The following is a 14,125-nucleotide window of genomic DNA, read 5'->3' as shown; positions in this document are numbered from 1 at the left end:
TCTAGTTATGTAAAGTAGAAAGGGGCAGGGGGAGAGGAAAGCAGATTTTCCTCGGTCCATTTGTTCTACACAAAGATAGTCTTTTAGTATCAGCCTATGTCATTCTCTCAGGAATGGCAAAGAAGGGTTTTCAATCTGGGTGCTTTTATTTGGAAAGATAATCCTCAAACTTGCATTTAAAAAAATATAATTTGGGCCAATGGGAGCTGACTCATGTGGCCACTGAAACTAAGTTCCAGAAGAGAGAATTATAGCAAAATGGTACAAACCACTAGTACCCTTCTAATTCATACTATTTATTGGATGTGCCTCACTATTCCAAAAAAGGAAATATCATTTCCTTTTCTTATGGCCCTTTTGTGACCCTCTCAAAGCTTCTAAAGCTGCCCTTGAAATGGTCTTGGTAGGGAGACTTACAGAAGTTGGAAATGAGAACTGGGGGGTACCAACTTTGGGGGGCTGGGAGAGTGTCTGGCTTTGGTATTTTGGAAAACTCTTCCATTCACCCTGTGGGCAGCAGGGCTCCCCATCAAGCTGAGCTTCAAACCTTGAGTCTGGCAGAACATTGTGCATCTAGTGGGTCTGATTAACATAGTTGAGAAAAACTGTGATATTTGCAGCAAGAGACCCTGGTAATTAATTGCCTCACGTGGACTCATCTGAGATGCAGCCTGACTATTTTAGGCCAGTTTTGCCCTATTTCTGGATGTGAAGTCATAATTTTCATGGATAATACTAACCCTCTGTGTGAAGCCTGCTATTCATGATTAGCATCGAACTTGTCATAAAGAAAAAGGCCAGTGACATGATCAGATTCCTGGAAAGTTCATATCTGAATATAACAGACCCAGCAGGAGCTGGGGGAATGAATGTTTAGGGACAAAGCAGAATGTGGTTGAATGGTGGGCCATTGTGTAGAGACCGGAATCTCTGTCCCTCAGCGTGTTATACAACTGAAACAAGCAGGGGGGCAGAAAAAAAGAAGAACCAAAAAAAGGGCCAAAAAAAAATTGAAACGGGCCCCTGAACCGGGGAACAAGGAACAAAAACTAACTGTTGAAAGAACAACTCCAAGGTAATTGGATTTGCTCTTTAAACCACTTCTGCTAGTATGTTTCTCAGGAACCCCAAGTTCTTAGTGAAGGGAAAAGAAATGCAAATTTTTAAAAGCTAATTCCAGCATCATCAAGTTTACCATCCCTCTAGATCCTACCTTCTAAATCTCTAAGTCCAGCTGGTTTGGCTATTGAGGGGGAAATCATTTGGCTTAAAATTCGTCCTTTGTATATCTCTCTTTTGTTAAATAATTATCCTCACCATTCTGTTTCCTGTTTATTTCATTGCTTTTGAGGAACGTGCTTGTATGGACCTCAACACAGCTTTTGCTTTACTCTATTTTACCTATAGGCTCTTTATAAAAGTTTTGTATGGTTTTAAAAAGTCAATAATCTAGTTGTGAGTTGTGGGAGGAATCTGCAAATGGTATTGAAAGCTAATATAATTTTCTTCACACAGCTGATTTGGGCCTGAGGCCACAGGCATGAGAAACATGAGAGTTATTTTTGTTTGCTGTAAAACATTCAGCCGATTTCTACAAACCCAGCTATAAAAATTCATCTTTGAAATAGAGAAATTTGAATACAAACTATTACATAATATTAAGGAATCATTAAGTGGACATTTGTTGATGTGGGGTGACGGGCTCATTATTCTTTCCTACTTTTGTGAATATTTGAAAGTTTCCATTGTAAAATATAAATCTTATAATGTTTAAAAATTTTATAGCATTTTAAATATTAAAAAAATAAATACATAAATACAACATTCAAAATATCTGGATTCAAATGTGTAACATGATTAACTTAATTTGTAATACTTTACATGTAGCTCACAGGTATCTGCATTAGTTATTAAAATCAGTGATTACAGTTTTGGTTATTAAACTTATTAAGACTATTAGTTATTCTTCAAAGTTATTAAAACTTATTTAAATTATTAAAGTTAATGTTAGTTATTAAAGATAATTATTTAAAGTTAATTATTAAAGTTTAAAATCACAAGAACTTTAGAAGTTATTAGCTGTGACAAATGACATTTTTAACCTCTGACCATATGCCAGACCTTGTACAACATAAGGGACTCAAGGATGGCATGGTCTACAGCCTGTGGGGAGCCTCTAGTCTAGGACCGAAGACAGACTCGTAAACAGATAAGCATATGCAAGATACTCTATAATAAGTGAAATAAGCAAAATGTTGAGAGCACCAAGGAGGTGCATCTGCCCTAGCACGGTGGGAGGCAAGAGCTACTGTTTGTCAAAGAGTGTCGAAGAGGGCTTCTGGAAGCAATACGGTCTTAGGGCAGGACTTTTTGAATTTTAAGTTTCCTTATAAAAATGTAGTGGCAGTACAGTTACCAGGTGTCTTATTAAAATGAAGATTCTGATTCAGTAGGTCTGGGACAGACTTGAGATTCTGCGTTTCTAATAAGCCCTTGGGATGCTGGAGCTGCAGGACCACACTTTTTATTATCCAGGTTCTAGATGTTAGAATTGCATGGAACAGGGAGGACACTAGAAACAGAGCGTGCACACACACACACACACACACACACACACACACACCCCAATTCCCAAGCAAAGTCACCGTTGCTGAGACAGAAATTTTAAGAAGGAAGGCAGGAGATTAGGTCTGAGAAGAATTAGATGAGGCCAAATAATGGAAGATCTTGTGGTGTGGGTACAGAGCTTAGACTTGATCTGGGAAGATGGTGATGAGGCTGAAGAGAGTGTGGAGTGTCAGAAGGAGACCTTTCTCCATAGCTTCTTAAACCTCTGTATTAGGGATTTAGGGCAGGTTTCTCCCTCTTAATTCATGAGAAGTTTTAGTGATTATGTCATTCACATAGACCAGCCCTAAGAGGATGCCAGTGATAGCAACTCTGCAATATGGGACCTTTGGTCAGTCTCAGCCAGTGACCTCACTGGCTCAAGTACCTTTTAATTAAATGGCACCCTAACCTTGTTAAAACAGGTTTTTCGTTCCTTACAAAAAACACAGGTCAAAAAACAGGATTTGAAACTTACAATTTTGATCTCTAATAAGAGTTTTTAAAGCTATGTTCAGAGTCTGAGTAAAAAGCCAATGGCACTTTGGCAGTGGTGGTCAAGGCAGTCTCAATTACAGAAAATGTTTTGTTTCTGTCAGCACTTTCTGCATTTTAATGTCAGCACTGAGTTTTATATGTTTTAGCTTTTATTTGAGCTATCGAGTATCTACAATATACAAAGCACTTACATTCACATTATCTTATTTAACTTTCTCAACAATCCTATGAGGCAGGTTAGGTATGTCCACTTCTAACTCCCTCCCCTATCCCAGCCACTGTTCAGATGAGAAAATGAGGCTAGGCTAGTTAAGTGATTTGATGAGGATTACTCTCTGAGCCAAATAGGATTCGAATCTAGCTAGGACTCCTAATGGCAAGACCAATGCCCTTTCCTTCTAGTACTTGAGAATAGCCCCATATCCTTTATTTCTGTGAAAACGGGCCCTGGGATGGATCCAGGCTACTGTTGAGGTCATTCTTGAGAATTTTCTTTGTGGATTGTTTGGGCATTAGAGTTTGGAATTCTGATGGTATGCCGAATTATTAAGATTGCCTTTTTGCCATTGTGGAAACAAAAAGGATTAACTCAGTGGCGACAGAGGGTCTGCAGTTCAAGCTGTTAGCTCTAAGTCATTTTCTTTTCTTCTTTGGGTTTGGGAAATCCCAAGCCCCAAGAGTAAAGCAGGCTGCAGTGGTATCCAGGAAGCATTTGTTGCACAGCAGAGCTGCTCAGTAGAATGTTGGGCCGTCTCCGTGGGTGTTCCCAGCCCAGCTGTTCTCAGCTGGGAAGGGGCTCCCCAGAGTTGGACCCTTTGCAAGAAATACTACATCAAGCAGCTTGTCCGGTCTCAGGGTCTCTCCCAACACCATCTCTTCATTGTATGGGCTGAAGTTCACCTTGAAAAAGACTCATTTCTGTGCATCATTAACACTTTATAGCTAAAACACAACCTCAAATTTTATCTGATAGCCAAACCAAGATTGAAATGAACATTAATCATACAACTTATGCATTTTTCACCTTTTCTGTCTTCCCATTACAATTACTTAATGTTTTTGTTTAATTCAACCCTTTAGACTGCCCAAATTAACATTGTCAGAATCCTGTTTTCTATTGTTTATTCTTGCTTTATGTGAGTAGTTTTGTTTTGTTTTGTTTTGTTTTGTTTTGTTTTTCAACTAGACTAAGCTGTTCAAAGGTAGAAGCAGAGATAGCTCTGGAATTTCTATGAAGGAGAGGCTTAAGGTAGAAAGGGGGACTCAAGGATTTCTTTTCAAGCTGTCTTTATATAGCAGGCACACTCATTTTACTTGGATTGTATGTTATTTATGGGGAGGTGCTGATGAAATTTCTGGGGCTTTTCCCTGTCAAGCCATATATCTTAACAGTCTTCCACAACACCTAGCATGGTGGAGGCCATAACAGGTGCTCATAAATATTCTTGATGACATGAAATCACATGTCTTCCAATTAGAGAGAAAACACAAGCTACTTGAAAGAATGTCAACTTGAGAGTCATACTGACTTAGATTTGAATCATTAATCGTTTAATAGTTTATTCCAAAATGACTCTCCCCTGGGCCTTGGTTTCTTCATCTGTGCCTTCTAGGGTTATTTTGAAGATTAAATGAGTAAAATACACACAACTCACAGTCCAGGACCTAGCACGTGGTAGGCATGAAAGTACCAGCAAGTATTATGATGGCCTGTGCTTTCCCCCAAGGAACAGACTACCATTGGTACGTTTCTGTCATCTAATTCCTAAATAGGTCATTCCTAACCTGCGTATTATTTCTGTCCATTCCTTTGTTATCTGACTGGCCATGGGACTCAGTAGCATGCCTCAGCATCTATGGTAGCGTTCCCCTGGAGCCTGATGTGGCATTGCACTCAGGGAACACCAGCAGCCCTGCATTTGTTCTTGTGATGCAGTTTTATGGTTTCAGATCTGGCGTACACTCGATAATTCTTTATTTTTGGCAGTGTATATTATTTAATTTTCCATGAAGAAAAAATGGACTTTCTGAACCAAATGGACATTTTCCTCAGTGACAGATATATACTATATTTTCAAAATATTCTAAAGCACAGTTGTGTAAAACATACTAATAACTTAAAAAGGGAAAATTATTTAGATCAATAAAGATGATTTTACTAAAAATCTTTATACCAGTACTTGCCTGTAGGGAATATACATAAACATAAGAAACAGTCCCTACCTTCAATCTTATGATGTAATTAGGAACCTGAGTTATAAACATAGGAGGAAGTTGGAGGCCAGCCCACCAATTATGTAAATAAGATTGAATTATGAGATCGAGTGCTGTTTTTGAAGATGAGAGGGCTCAGGATGGGTTACGGAAATTGGAGGCATCATCACGGAGGAAGGCTGAGGGGGGCTGGATGGGTCAGGACACACCCTTCAGGGAACAGCTTGAGAGAGACTTAGAGGAAGGGCACAGGATTGTTGTGCATGTGGGTTGGGAACCACGCTGCCTAAGTAGAGGAAAGACAGAGAGGAACAAGGTCAGACCTTGAAAGCCAGAGTTGCTTAGATGGGAACTGACATCTTGAAAGCCCTAGTTGAGGAAGATGAGCCCAGTGTCCATTTATAGGATGGACTGGAGGAAGGAAGTTTGGGGAGGAGTGAGTGGGTGCAGATTTCTAAATCCAGGGGATAAAGGCCTGGGTTATGGCAGCAGTGAGATAAATCAGGAAGGGTTAAATTCAAGATGCCTTTAGGAGGAAGACCAAACTTGATGACAAGTGGAATATATAAGGGATGAAACAGCAGGAAGAGTCAAGGACAACTCTGTGGTTCCTTTCCTAGGGTATTTGTGGTATCCCTGAAAAAAAGTTTAAGTCAGCAAAATGAGCTCTTCTTCCCAGAGACACAGCCATATCGTTCCTCTTGAACTTAGACTGACCTTTTGTCGAGTAAGGTGTTTCAATTGTCTCTTACTGCATAACAAGCTACCCCAAACCCTAGTGGCTTAAAACAACAACAGATTATCATTTCTCTTGATTCTGTGGATTGTCCGAGTTTCAGCTGGGAGGTTCTTCTGCTACTTTCCTGTGGGCTCAATCAGGTAGCTGCATTCACGAGGGTGGGGTGGAGTGCCCTGCTGGGGCTAGGACATCCCAGATGGCCTCAAGCCTCTACCTAGATGACTGTTTATTTTTCAGCAGCATATTCAGACCTCTTCTATGATGGCTGGCTTCCGAGAGAGGAAACAGAAGCTGCCGGTCCTCTTAAGGCATGAACTCAAAAGTCCACCACATTCTGTTGATCAAAGCAAGTCGAAAGGCCAGCTCAGATTCAAAAGGAGATGAAATTGATTCCGACTCTTAGAGTAGGGAGCAACACACATGTATGGAGGGAGGGAAGAAACTATTACAGTCTCCTTTGGAGGCCATCTACCACATTAAATAACCAAAAATTAAGTTTCAGAAAAGTAACTTCCACCAGAGGAGAACGACTGCTGTGATACATCAGAGCCGTAATGGGGTCAGGATCTTGAGGAACTCTTACTTACCTAAAGGTTAAATTTCACAGGGAAAGAAAAGGCTGTTTACTTATTTGAGTGAGTTGTTACAGACTCAGAGATACACGTAGGGCTGCTTGAAGAATCAGAGTGACTGAAGAAGAGAGTTGGTGTTTAGAAATAAATTTATAGACATAAGATGGGGCCATATTGTGATAGGACTTGGACCAAGATGGCAGCTGTCAGATTTGGACTGGAAGTTTTAGATGGACAAGATGGGGTGCAATATGCTCATGGTCACAGGCTGAGATCGCGGATGAATGTACACTTAACCCATTGATGTTCCGGTAGAAGTATTCTAGATGATCGATCCTCTGATAGGACACGAGCATCATCATCTCAGGTGTACTCAGTCCTTGTTCCCATGGAAGGGAGAAATCAGCCACTGAGGCACCAGTGTGGAGTCCCTGGGGCAGAAGATAGTCTCTGCTTCACAAGGTTAAATGACATTGAAAATAAACAGAGTCACTGCATTGTTTCTGAAGAAACAGATTTTATTTATAAGAAAAGGTAAAAGATGTTCTGAAGAGCCAGGGAAGAGTTTTCTAAAATGCAAGATAAGAACTTTGCTTCTGGTCTCTTGAACAAATATCCCATATCTGGCCAGGGCACTGGAATAGAAAACACAGTAACAGTCAGGACTTCTTATGCAAATTACTATCTGAAGATTTGTATTCAAATTGAGCTTTTACCATAATAGCAAGCTTTCTTTCTTTGTCTGGAATTGTTTGATTACCTGAAATAGTACTCACTCACGCTAACTTGAGCAAAAGGCATGTATTGGAAGGACATCGGGAGTATATCACAGAATCCAAACCCTGGGTCCCAAGACCTTGAGAAGAAAGTTTTCACTCTTGCCAACTCTCTCTGGGGGCCACATGGTCTCCCACCTCTTTCTCTCATGGTGTTCAATCTTTCTCTTTTTATATCAATGGAATCAGCTTACTCATCAACTCACATGGCTCAAACATGACCAATTGCCTTAATCCCCACTTGACAGAACACTACAAGTCTAGTGCCTGCAATTCACTAACTGGAATCCCAATTCCAGCTTCCTGGAAGAGAGAATCTGGTGGCCCCAGTGGGACTCAGCTATGGCCAGAAGAGTGGGTCCTTTGGCCTGTCCCCAGTGAGCAGCAGTTATGGGAGTAGATCCTCTGAGAAGCTGCTACGGGTAATAGGTGGTCCTCAGAACAGGGCTGTCAGCTGTGGAGGCCTCTATGGGGATGTGTGCAGTACCTTCACAATGAGGCCACAGTTATATCCAAATGTAATGGGTGTTTAATAAGCCGACCTGGTTGCTTCCCAGCAGTTCCTTATGATAGTAAAAGAACAATAGTTCCTGGGTTAATCTGAATAGAGGGCCATCTCCCCTCAGTCTCCTCTAAAATGTGTATCTCTGCGAGGAACTCTGAACATCTGAAGAGAATGTTGATGATTAACTGTCATGAGTTGTAAAGCATCGACTATGATAAACAAGGGGTCCATTTGTATCTTAAGATGATTTTTAAAAAAACTGAAAGTGATGGAACCTCTCTGGTAAAAAGAAAAATGCATGACCAAGCCACAGGGCTTTAAAGTGGTCTTGAAAGTAAAAAGGAATTTGAGAACAAATATCCTTTTTCAAATTGACTTTTCCTCCCTGCTTCTGGGAAGAGCTAAGGGTGGGACACAGTCTGGAAATCCACTCAGTTGACCAGTAATGCTTTTGAAGGCTATATGACGTGTCTTCTCCGGCGAGACTTCGAGCCACACTTTCCAGTGGGACTCAGAGAGCAGTGGCATCCCTCATGGAATGGCCACTGTCTCAGAGGCTGGCCTCGTGGTGCACAGAGCATTGAGGGACTAACGTGTTTGAGAATTCTGTCTTTAATTTCAGGGAGTCATTTTCGTATAGCTCCCCAGACTGGCCCTATCAAGAAAGGGAGCCCGGGATACCAAGAAAAAAACCATGGAGTGAGAATCTGCAACCCTAGAGCTCTGCTCTGCTCTCCAGTTCAATCATATATGCCCCATGCAAGGCCCTTAACCTTGCTAAACTGATTCCTTCTCTGTCACATAGGAATAACATCATCTGGCCTGCCTTTCAGAAAGGGCTATGAGTTTTATGCAAGATGTTTACGTGAAAGTGCATTGTATGCTAGCCAGATGTGAGAGATTAACATTTGAATATCTGGACTCAAACCCAGTTTTTTGAGGTGGGCTGCCTTTGATATTTGTCTTTTAATTCAATGCCGTTTTACTTTTCTACTGCTAAGCAAGTTGTTCCTGTTTGTGTGGTGAATGATGAAAGCCTTTATTCCATATAATGATAATAAACACTATTTATTCAGCACATACTATCTTGCCAGGTCTTGTGGTGTTTATTTTATTTACATTATCTCAATTCTCAGAAGAACCCTTTGAGGCTTGTATTGTTCCTCATTCCAATGTTGATAAAGCTGAACTTAGAAAGGCTGTGGTAAAGGGGCCAGAATTCACCCTGGGGTCTGTCTGATTCCAAAGTCCATGGTTGTGACTGCTGCACAATGTTGGCTGCTTCTGGACAGATGAAGGTAGTACTGGTGCCCTTCAAAATAGTGCCAAGTACTAGAAAGTGAGCAGGCAGAAACAACTCCTGAGCTATATGTAATATGTATGGCAGCAGGTGGGGAGCATAAAGGCCCTCCTTCTTTTAGAAACTATTCTTATTTTTCACACAATTCTAATAGTCTCAATAGTTTTTCTTCTAAGTCTAAGAAGCAGCAAATTAAAAAGATAAGCAAAGACTGCGGGCACTGACAGCGGCAAGAAGTAAGTACTCTCAAAGACTTCTTTCAGTTCCCATGTTCTGAGGTTTCAGTAGCCTCTACAGTAACCAGAGAGACAGATTAAATGTTGAAGTCAGACACAAGAATATTAAAAAAGCACACTAGTCTGGGCCATTTGGTGACCTCAAGCCACCAAGAAAAAGTTAAAGTAGGTTAAACTAAGTTTGTTTGTTGTTTTTTAAGAAAATAGCTAATGCATTTTCGAAAGGTTCCATCCAAAATAATAAATTTAAAACTTTTAAGTTTTCAAGTTAACCTTTATGGAAAACTTAGTTATCTATACTGGTGTTTCTTTATAGCCAAAAGACAGTAAGCAGTCAGGACTTAAAACCAATGGTTACTCACTTTAAGTGGACTTTGTTATGCAAATCAGCTCTGCTTTTCCTTTCTACTCTGCTCTCTTCATTCACTGCTGCCTGAAAACTACCTTTTCCCAATCATGTCATGATTTTAGCTGATGATGTTGAACGTGTTTGTTTTAGCACACAGTTTTAGAGCACCAGCTGTGTGACTGAGACCATGCCAGAGCCTGGTAACACAATGGTGCGTGGAAGATAGAGTCCTACCCTTAACTTATTCATGGCTAATTGGAGAGAGAGACATATAAACAGGTGTTCAGAATCAAGTTCAGCATAATCTGCTACAGAACTACACAGCAGAGGCATCTCATCTTTTTTTGTGGGGTGGGGGGATGATGGGAGGGCCATGGGGCGTCCCAGGGAAAATGATGCTCAGGCTGCAATCTTAAGTAGGGATGAGTAAAACATAATAATAAAGAAAACATACACACACAAATAAAGAAGAAGAAGGAAAAAAAAAAAAAGCAGGGAAGAGTATTCTAAGCAGAGGGAATAGCATGTACAAAAGTCTAGAGGCCAGAGAGCAATGGGTAGCTGGGAAACTTATAAATATACTATAATTTATTTTGACCTTTATCTAGAATGTGATCCCGGGGATAAAAAGGTCATCCTGATGGGAGAGGAGAAGGGGACCAGCACAGCTAGCGCAGAGCCTTGTGTAGCACATAAGAGGGTTTGGACTTTACCCTGAGGGGCAAACAGGGATCTCTGAGGGTTTTAAGGAGGACCTCTGCATACCTCTCCAGCTCCTGTCACTTTTCTCTCTCTGTGTCACTGGTCATGCTCACTTTCTTTTGTTCCTACAAAGGCTAAGGTCATTCATTCTTTCCTTATGCCTCTTCCCTTATCACTATTTCTGCCTGGAATGTACTGTAAAGATTATTCCAGTTGTAATGTTCTAACTAGATTAGAGTATTGTGAGCCTAGAAACTGGGAGATGGAATAGAAGGCTGATGCAGTGGTCTAAGGGAGTGGAGATGGCATTTTAAACTGGGGAAGTGGCAGTGTAGATAGAGAAACATGGACAGATACCTGCAATATTTTAGGAAGTAGATTGAGTGTCCAGCAAGTGACTGACTTGGGCAGCAAGGATGATACCTCAAACCATTAACATGCAAATGGATGGAGCAGCAGCATAGTGTGATCTGATTTCCAGTGATAGACCTCATGGTGTGTTCTGGGACCTCATTCCCCCAGTGGAACGTGATCTCTGCCTGGATTTGCTCACCGAATTGTGAATAAAGCTTATCGACTGCAACTGCATTAATGTAACCCATAGCCTTGTTTATGCCTAATCTTAACATTTATAATTATGTGCCTTGGGCTTTCTATAAACTAATACCTAATAACATGTTTACTTGTGAGTATAATGGAATAAATGAGACAAATATCAGAATAAATGACCAAGATGATCAAATAGTTCTTATTAAGAACCATTAAACACGTGGCTTGGGTTTCCATATACAAGGTCCCTTTAACAAACTTGGCTTCTGTGATATGCCTCGACTAGAGATGCTTAACTCACTGCATTTGTTTAAACTCTAAAATTCAGCCATTCCCTAGCCAGGCCCCCACTGAACATGAAACTCCTACTGCCTAGAGTTTTTCTGTTTACATTTGCTACTATAGAGATTTGGTTTGTTTCCGAAAGATGCATTTTAACATTGTGTGGTGAGCCACATTTGTTATATTTGAACCATGTGTGACGTAAGGGAGAAGGGTAACCACTTGGCTTAGAGGGGAAGGGTGACTCTTTGGGTTAGCAGAGGTACTTCCTGCCAATTTAAAATGAGCTGTTTAGATGTAGATAGTGGCAGAAATTAAAAGTGTGTGTGTACACACACACATATACACATGTATATTTTTATATGTCAAAAGACTAATGTGGATATGAAGCTTATTGAACTGGACCATGCTGTTTTTCAGCCTTAAACATAAAGGGAAAATGCTTTCTAAGAGTCTGTATTGCTCACTTTAGAATTGAAGAATGTGTAACTTAACCAACCTAGAAGTACTTCTAGGAAGAGGCCTCATTCACATCTTATTATATCTTCAGTTATATAAACTGTGAGGAACCAAACGGAGAAAGTAGGGAAAGAGCTTCATCTGATGGTGGAGTGATTCCTAAATTAATAACACAGATAGAAAACTAAGGTCCAAAGAGGTTGATTTATCCACGGGCCACAAGAAATTAATTCTTTCATTCAAGAAACATGTATATAGTATGTATTATATAGGTGTATTAGTTAGCTATTTCTGTATAACAAATTACCTTAAAATGTAGTGACTTAAAACAACACATTTATTGTCTCACACTTTCTGTAGGTCAGGAAATTTTCAGATGGCTTTTCTGGGTTCTTCTGCTTCAAGGTCTCTCATGAGGCTGCAATCAAGGTATTTGACAGGGCTGGGGTTGCATCTGAAGGCTCCACTGGGGAAGGATCTACTTAAAGCATACATAGTTATTTGCAGGATTCAGTCTTTGCAGAAGTAGAAAGTCTTCGTTTCTTGCTGGCTCTTGGCTGAAGGCCACCCTCAGCTCCTTGCCACATGGCCTATCTAATATGGCATATTGCTTCATCAAAGTATATAAACCGAGAAGGCAACAGAGAGACCAAAGTCATAGTCTCTTGTAACCTAATCACAGAAGTGGCATCCCATCAACTTTGCCACATTCTGTTGGTCAAAAGCAAGTCATTAGTCCAACCCATACTCAGGGGGAGGGGATAATACAAGGGCATGACCACCAGGAGGTGGGGATCATTGAGGGCCATTTTTGAAAGCTGTCTACTACAGTTGGTACATATAATCATGTTTCTTTATTCTTGGATACAGCTTTTTCTACTAGACCAAACCATCTGATGATGTGATTGTAAAACACTAATATGTTCGCTGTGGTAGCTCTCCCCCCACCAAAAAAAAAAAAAAAAAAAGTCTACATAATCCCTAGAATTTTTTAATATGTTTCCTTACCTGACATAAGGGACTTTGCAGGTATGATTAAGTTAAGGATTTTGAGATGGGGAGATTATCCTGAATTATCCAGGTAGGCCCAATATAATCACACAGGTCCTTATAACAGAGAGGCAGAGGATCAGAGTCAGAAAAGGTGATGTGATGCTGGAAGCAGAGAGAGGGAACGGGATGTGATGGTAAAAGTAGAGGCTGAACTGGTGCAGCCACAAGCCAAGGAAGAGGGCAGCTTCTAGGAGATGGAAAAAGCAAGGAGCAGAGACTTTCTCCTTGAGCCTCCAGGAGGCTGACACCTTGATTTTAGTCCCATAAGATCCATTCAGTACTTCTGACCTCCTGAACTATAAGATAATGAATTTATGCTGTTTTAAGCCACTAGGCTTATAGTCATTTGTTCTAGCATCAGTAGGAAACTAATATACTCACCAAAGCACCTTGAGGAAATCCACTTGTGGAGCTTTTTAGGGAGCAAAGGGAGGCACAGGTATAAGATGATGGGCTTCCAACAGTTTTTCCTATCCTGTAGTGACTGAAACAATTTACATATTGTAGCTTCTACTTTTAGGAATGTATTTGTAGTTCAATACTAAATTCTATCAACAGAGAACAGGTAAATTTCTTAGGGTTAGTTATATAGGCCTCACTCTTCAAAATAAAAATGTGGCATTTATCAGGGGACACTAAGGCTTCCATTTTTTAAAGCTTGTTACTTGTTATTTATTTGTGCCTTAGGAGTGGAAATATTGGCTGAAATGAAAGTACCTGGCATGAAACGCTTTTCCTTCTGGGTATTTCACAGCTAGATGTTGTGAAATTCTCTTGTTTTTCTTTTTTTCTCCAGTGCCTGGAAACCTCGGCTGCTATAAGGATCATGGAAACCCACCTCCTCTAACTGGCACCAGTAAAACATCTAACAAACTTACCATACAAACCTGCATCAGTTTTTGTCGGAGTCAGAGGTTCAAGGTAATGGCTCTGTAACTGTATATCTATAGGAAAAGATAAAGATGTAAATGCACTCTGCTGAGATAACTTTAAAAAAAGTGTAAAGCCATACAACTCTACTTTTCCGCCAAGGAGAAGCTGAAGGAAGAGTGGGGCTTGAGATTCAGGAGTGTGAGACAGCACTCTTGTCCAAAGACTGAAAGAAAAGAGGAAGAAAATCTCTAATATCTGCATCCCTATTTGACTTCTGACAGTTATGTATTTCCTTGTGCCTTTATATGTTATAAGCAGGGACATCTCTGGCTCCATGGGGGATCTGGGAATAAGTCAAGGTAGTCGTTACTTCCTTGATACATTAAGGGGCTCAGCCTGGACGCCAGTCCA

At 40.5% G+C, this 14,125-nt stretch overlaps 1 protein-coding gene across 1 annotated transcript in view; it reads left to right on the top strand.

Annotated features, from left to right (window-relative positions):
* KREMEN1 (kringle containing transmembrane protein 1) overlaps positions 1–14,125 on the top strand; it is a 58,064-nt gene that overhangs the window by 6,509 nt on the left and 37,430 nt on the right. Inside the window, 1 exon segment of the mRNA XM_011373396.2 lies at positions 13,638–13,762. Coding sequence (XP_011371698.1) covers positions 13,638–13,762 — 125 coding nt within the window.

Source organism: Pteropus vampyrus, unplaced genomic scaffold (genome assembly GCF_000151845.1).
Source record: "Pteropus vampyrus isolate Shadow unplaced genomic scaffold, Pvam_2.0 Scaffold223, whole genome shotgun sequence".
Taxonomy (NCBI): Eukaryota; Metazoa; Chordata; class Mammalia; order Chiroptera; family Pteropodidae; genus Pteropus; species Pteropus vampyrus.
The sequence above is the reverse complement of the archived record's forward strand: the minus strand, read 5'-3'. Positions and strand labels throughout refer to the sequence as shown.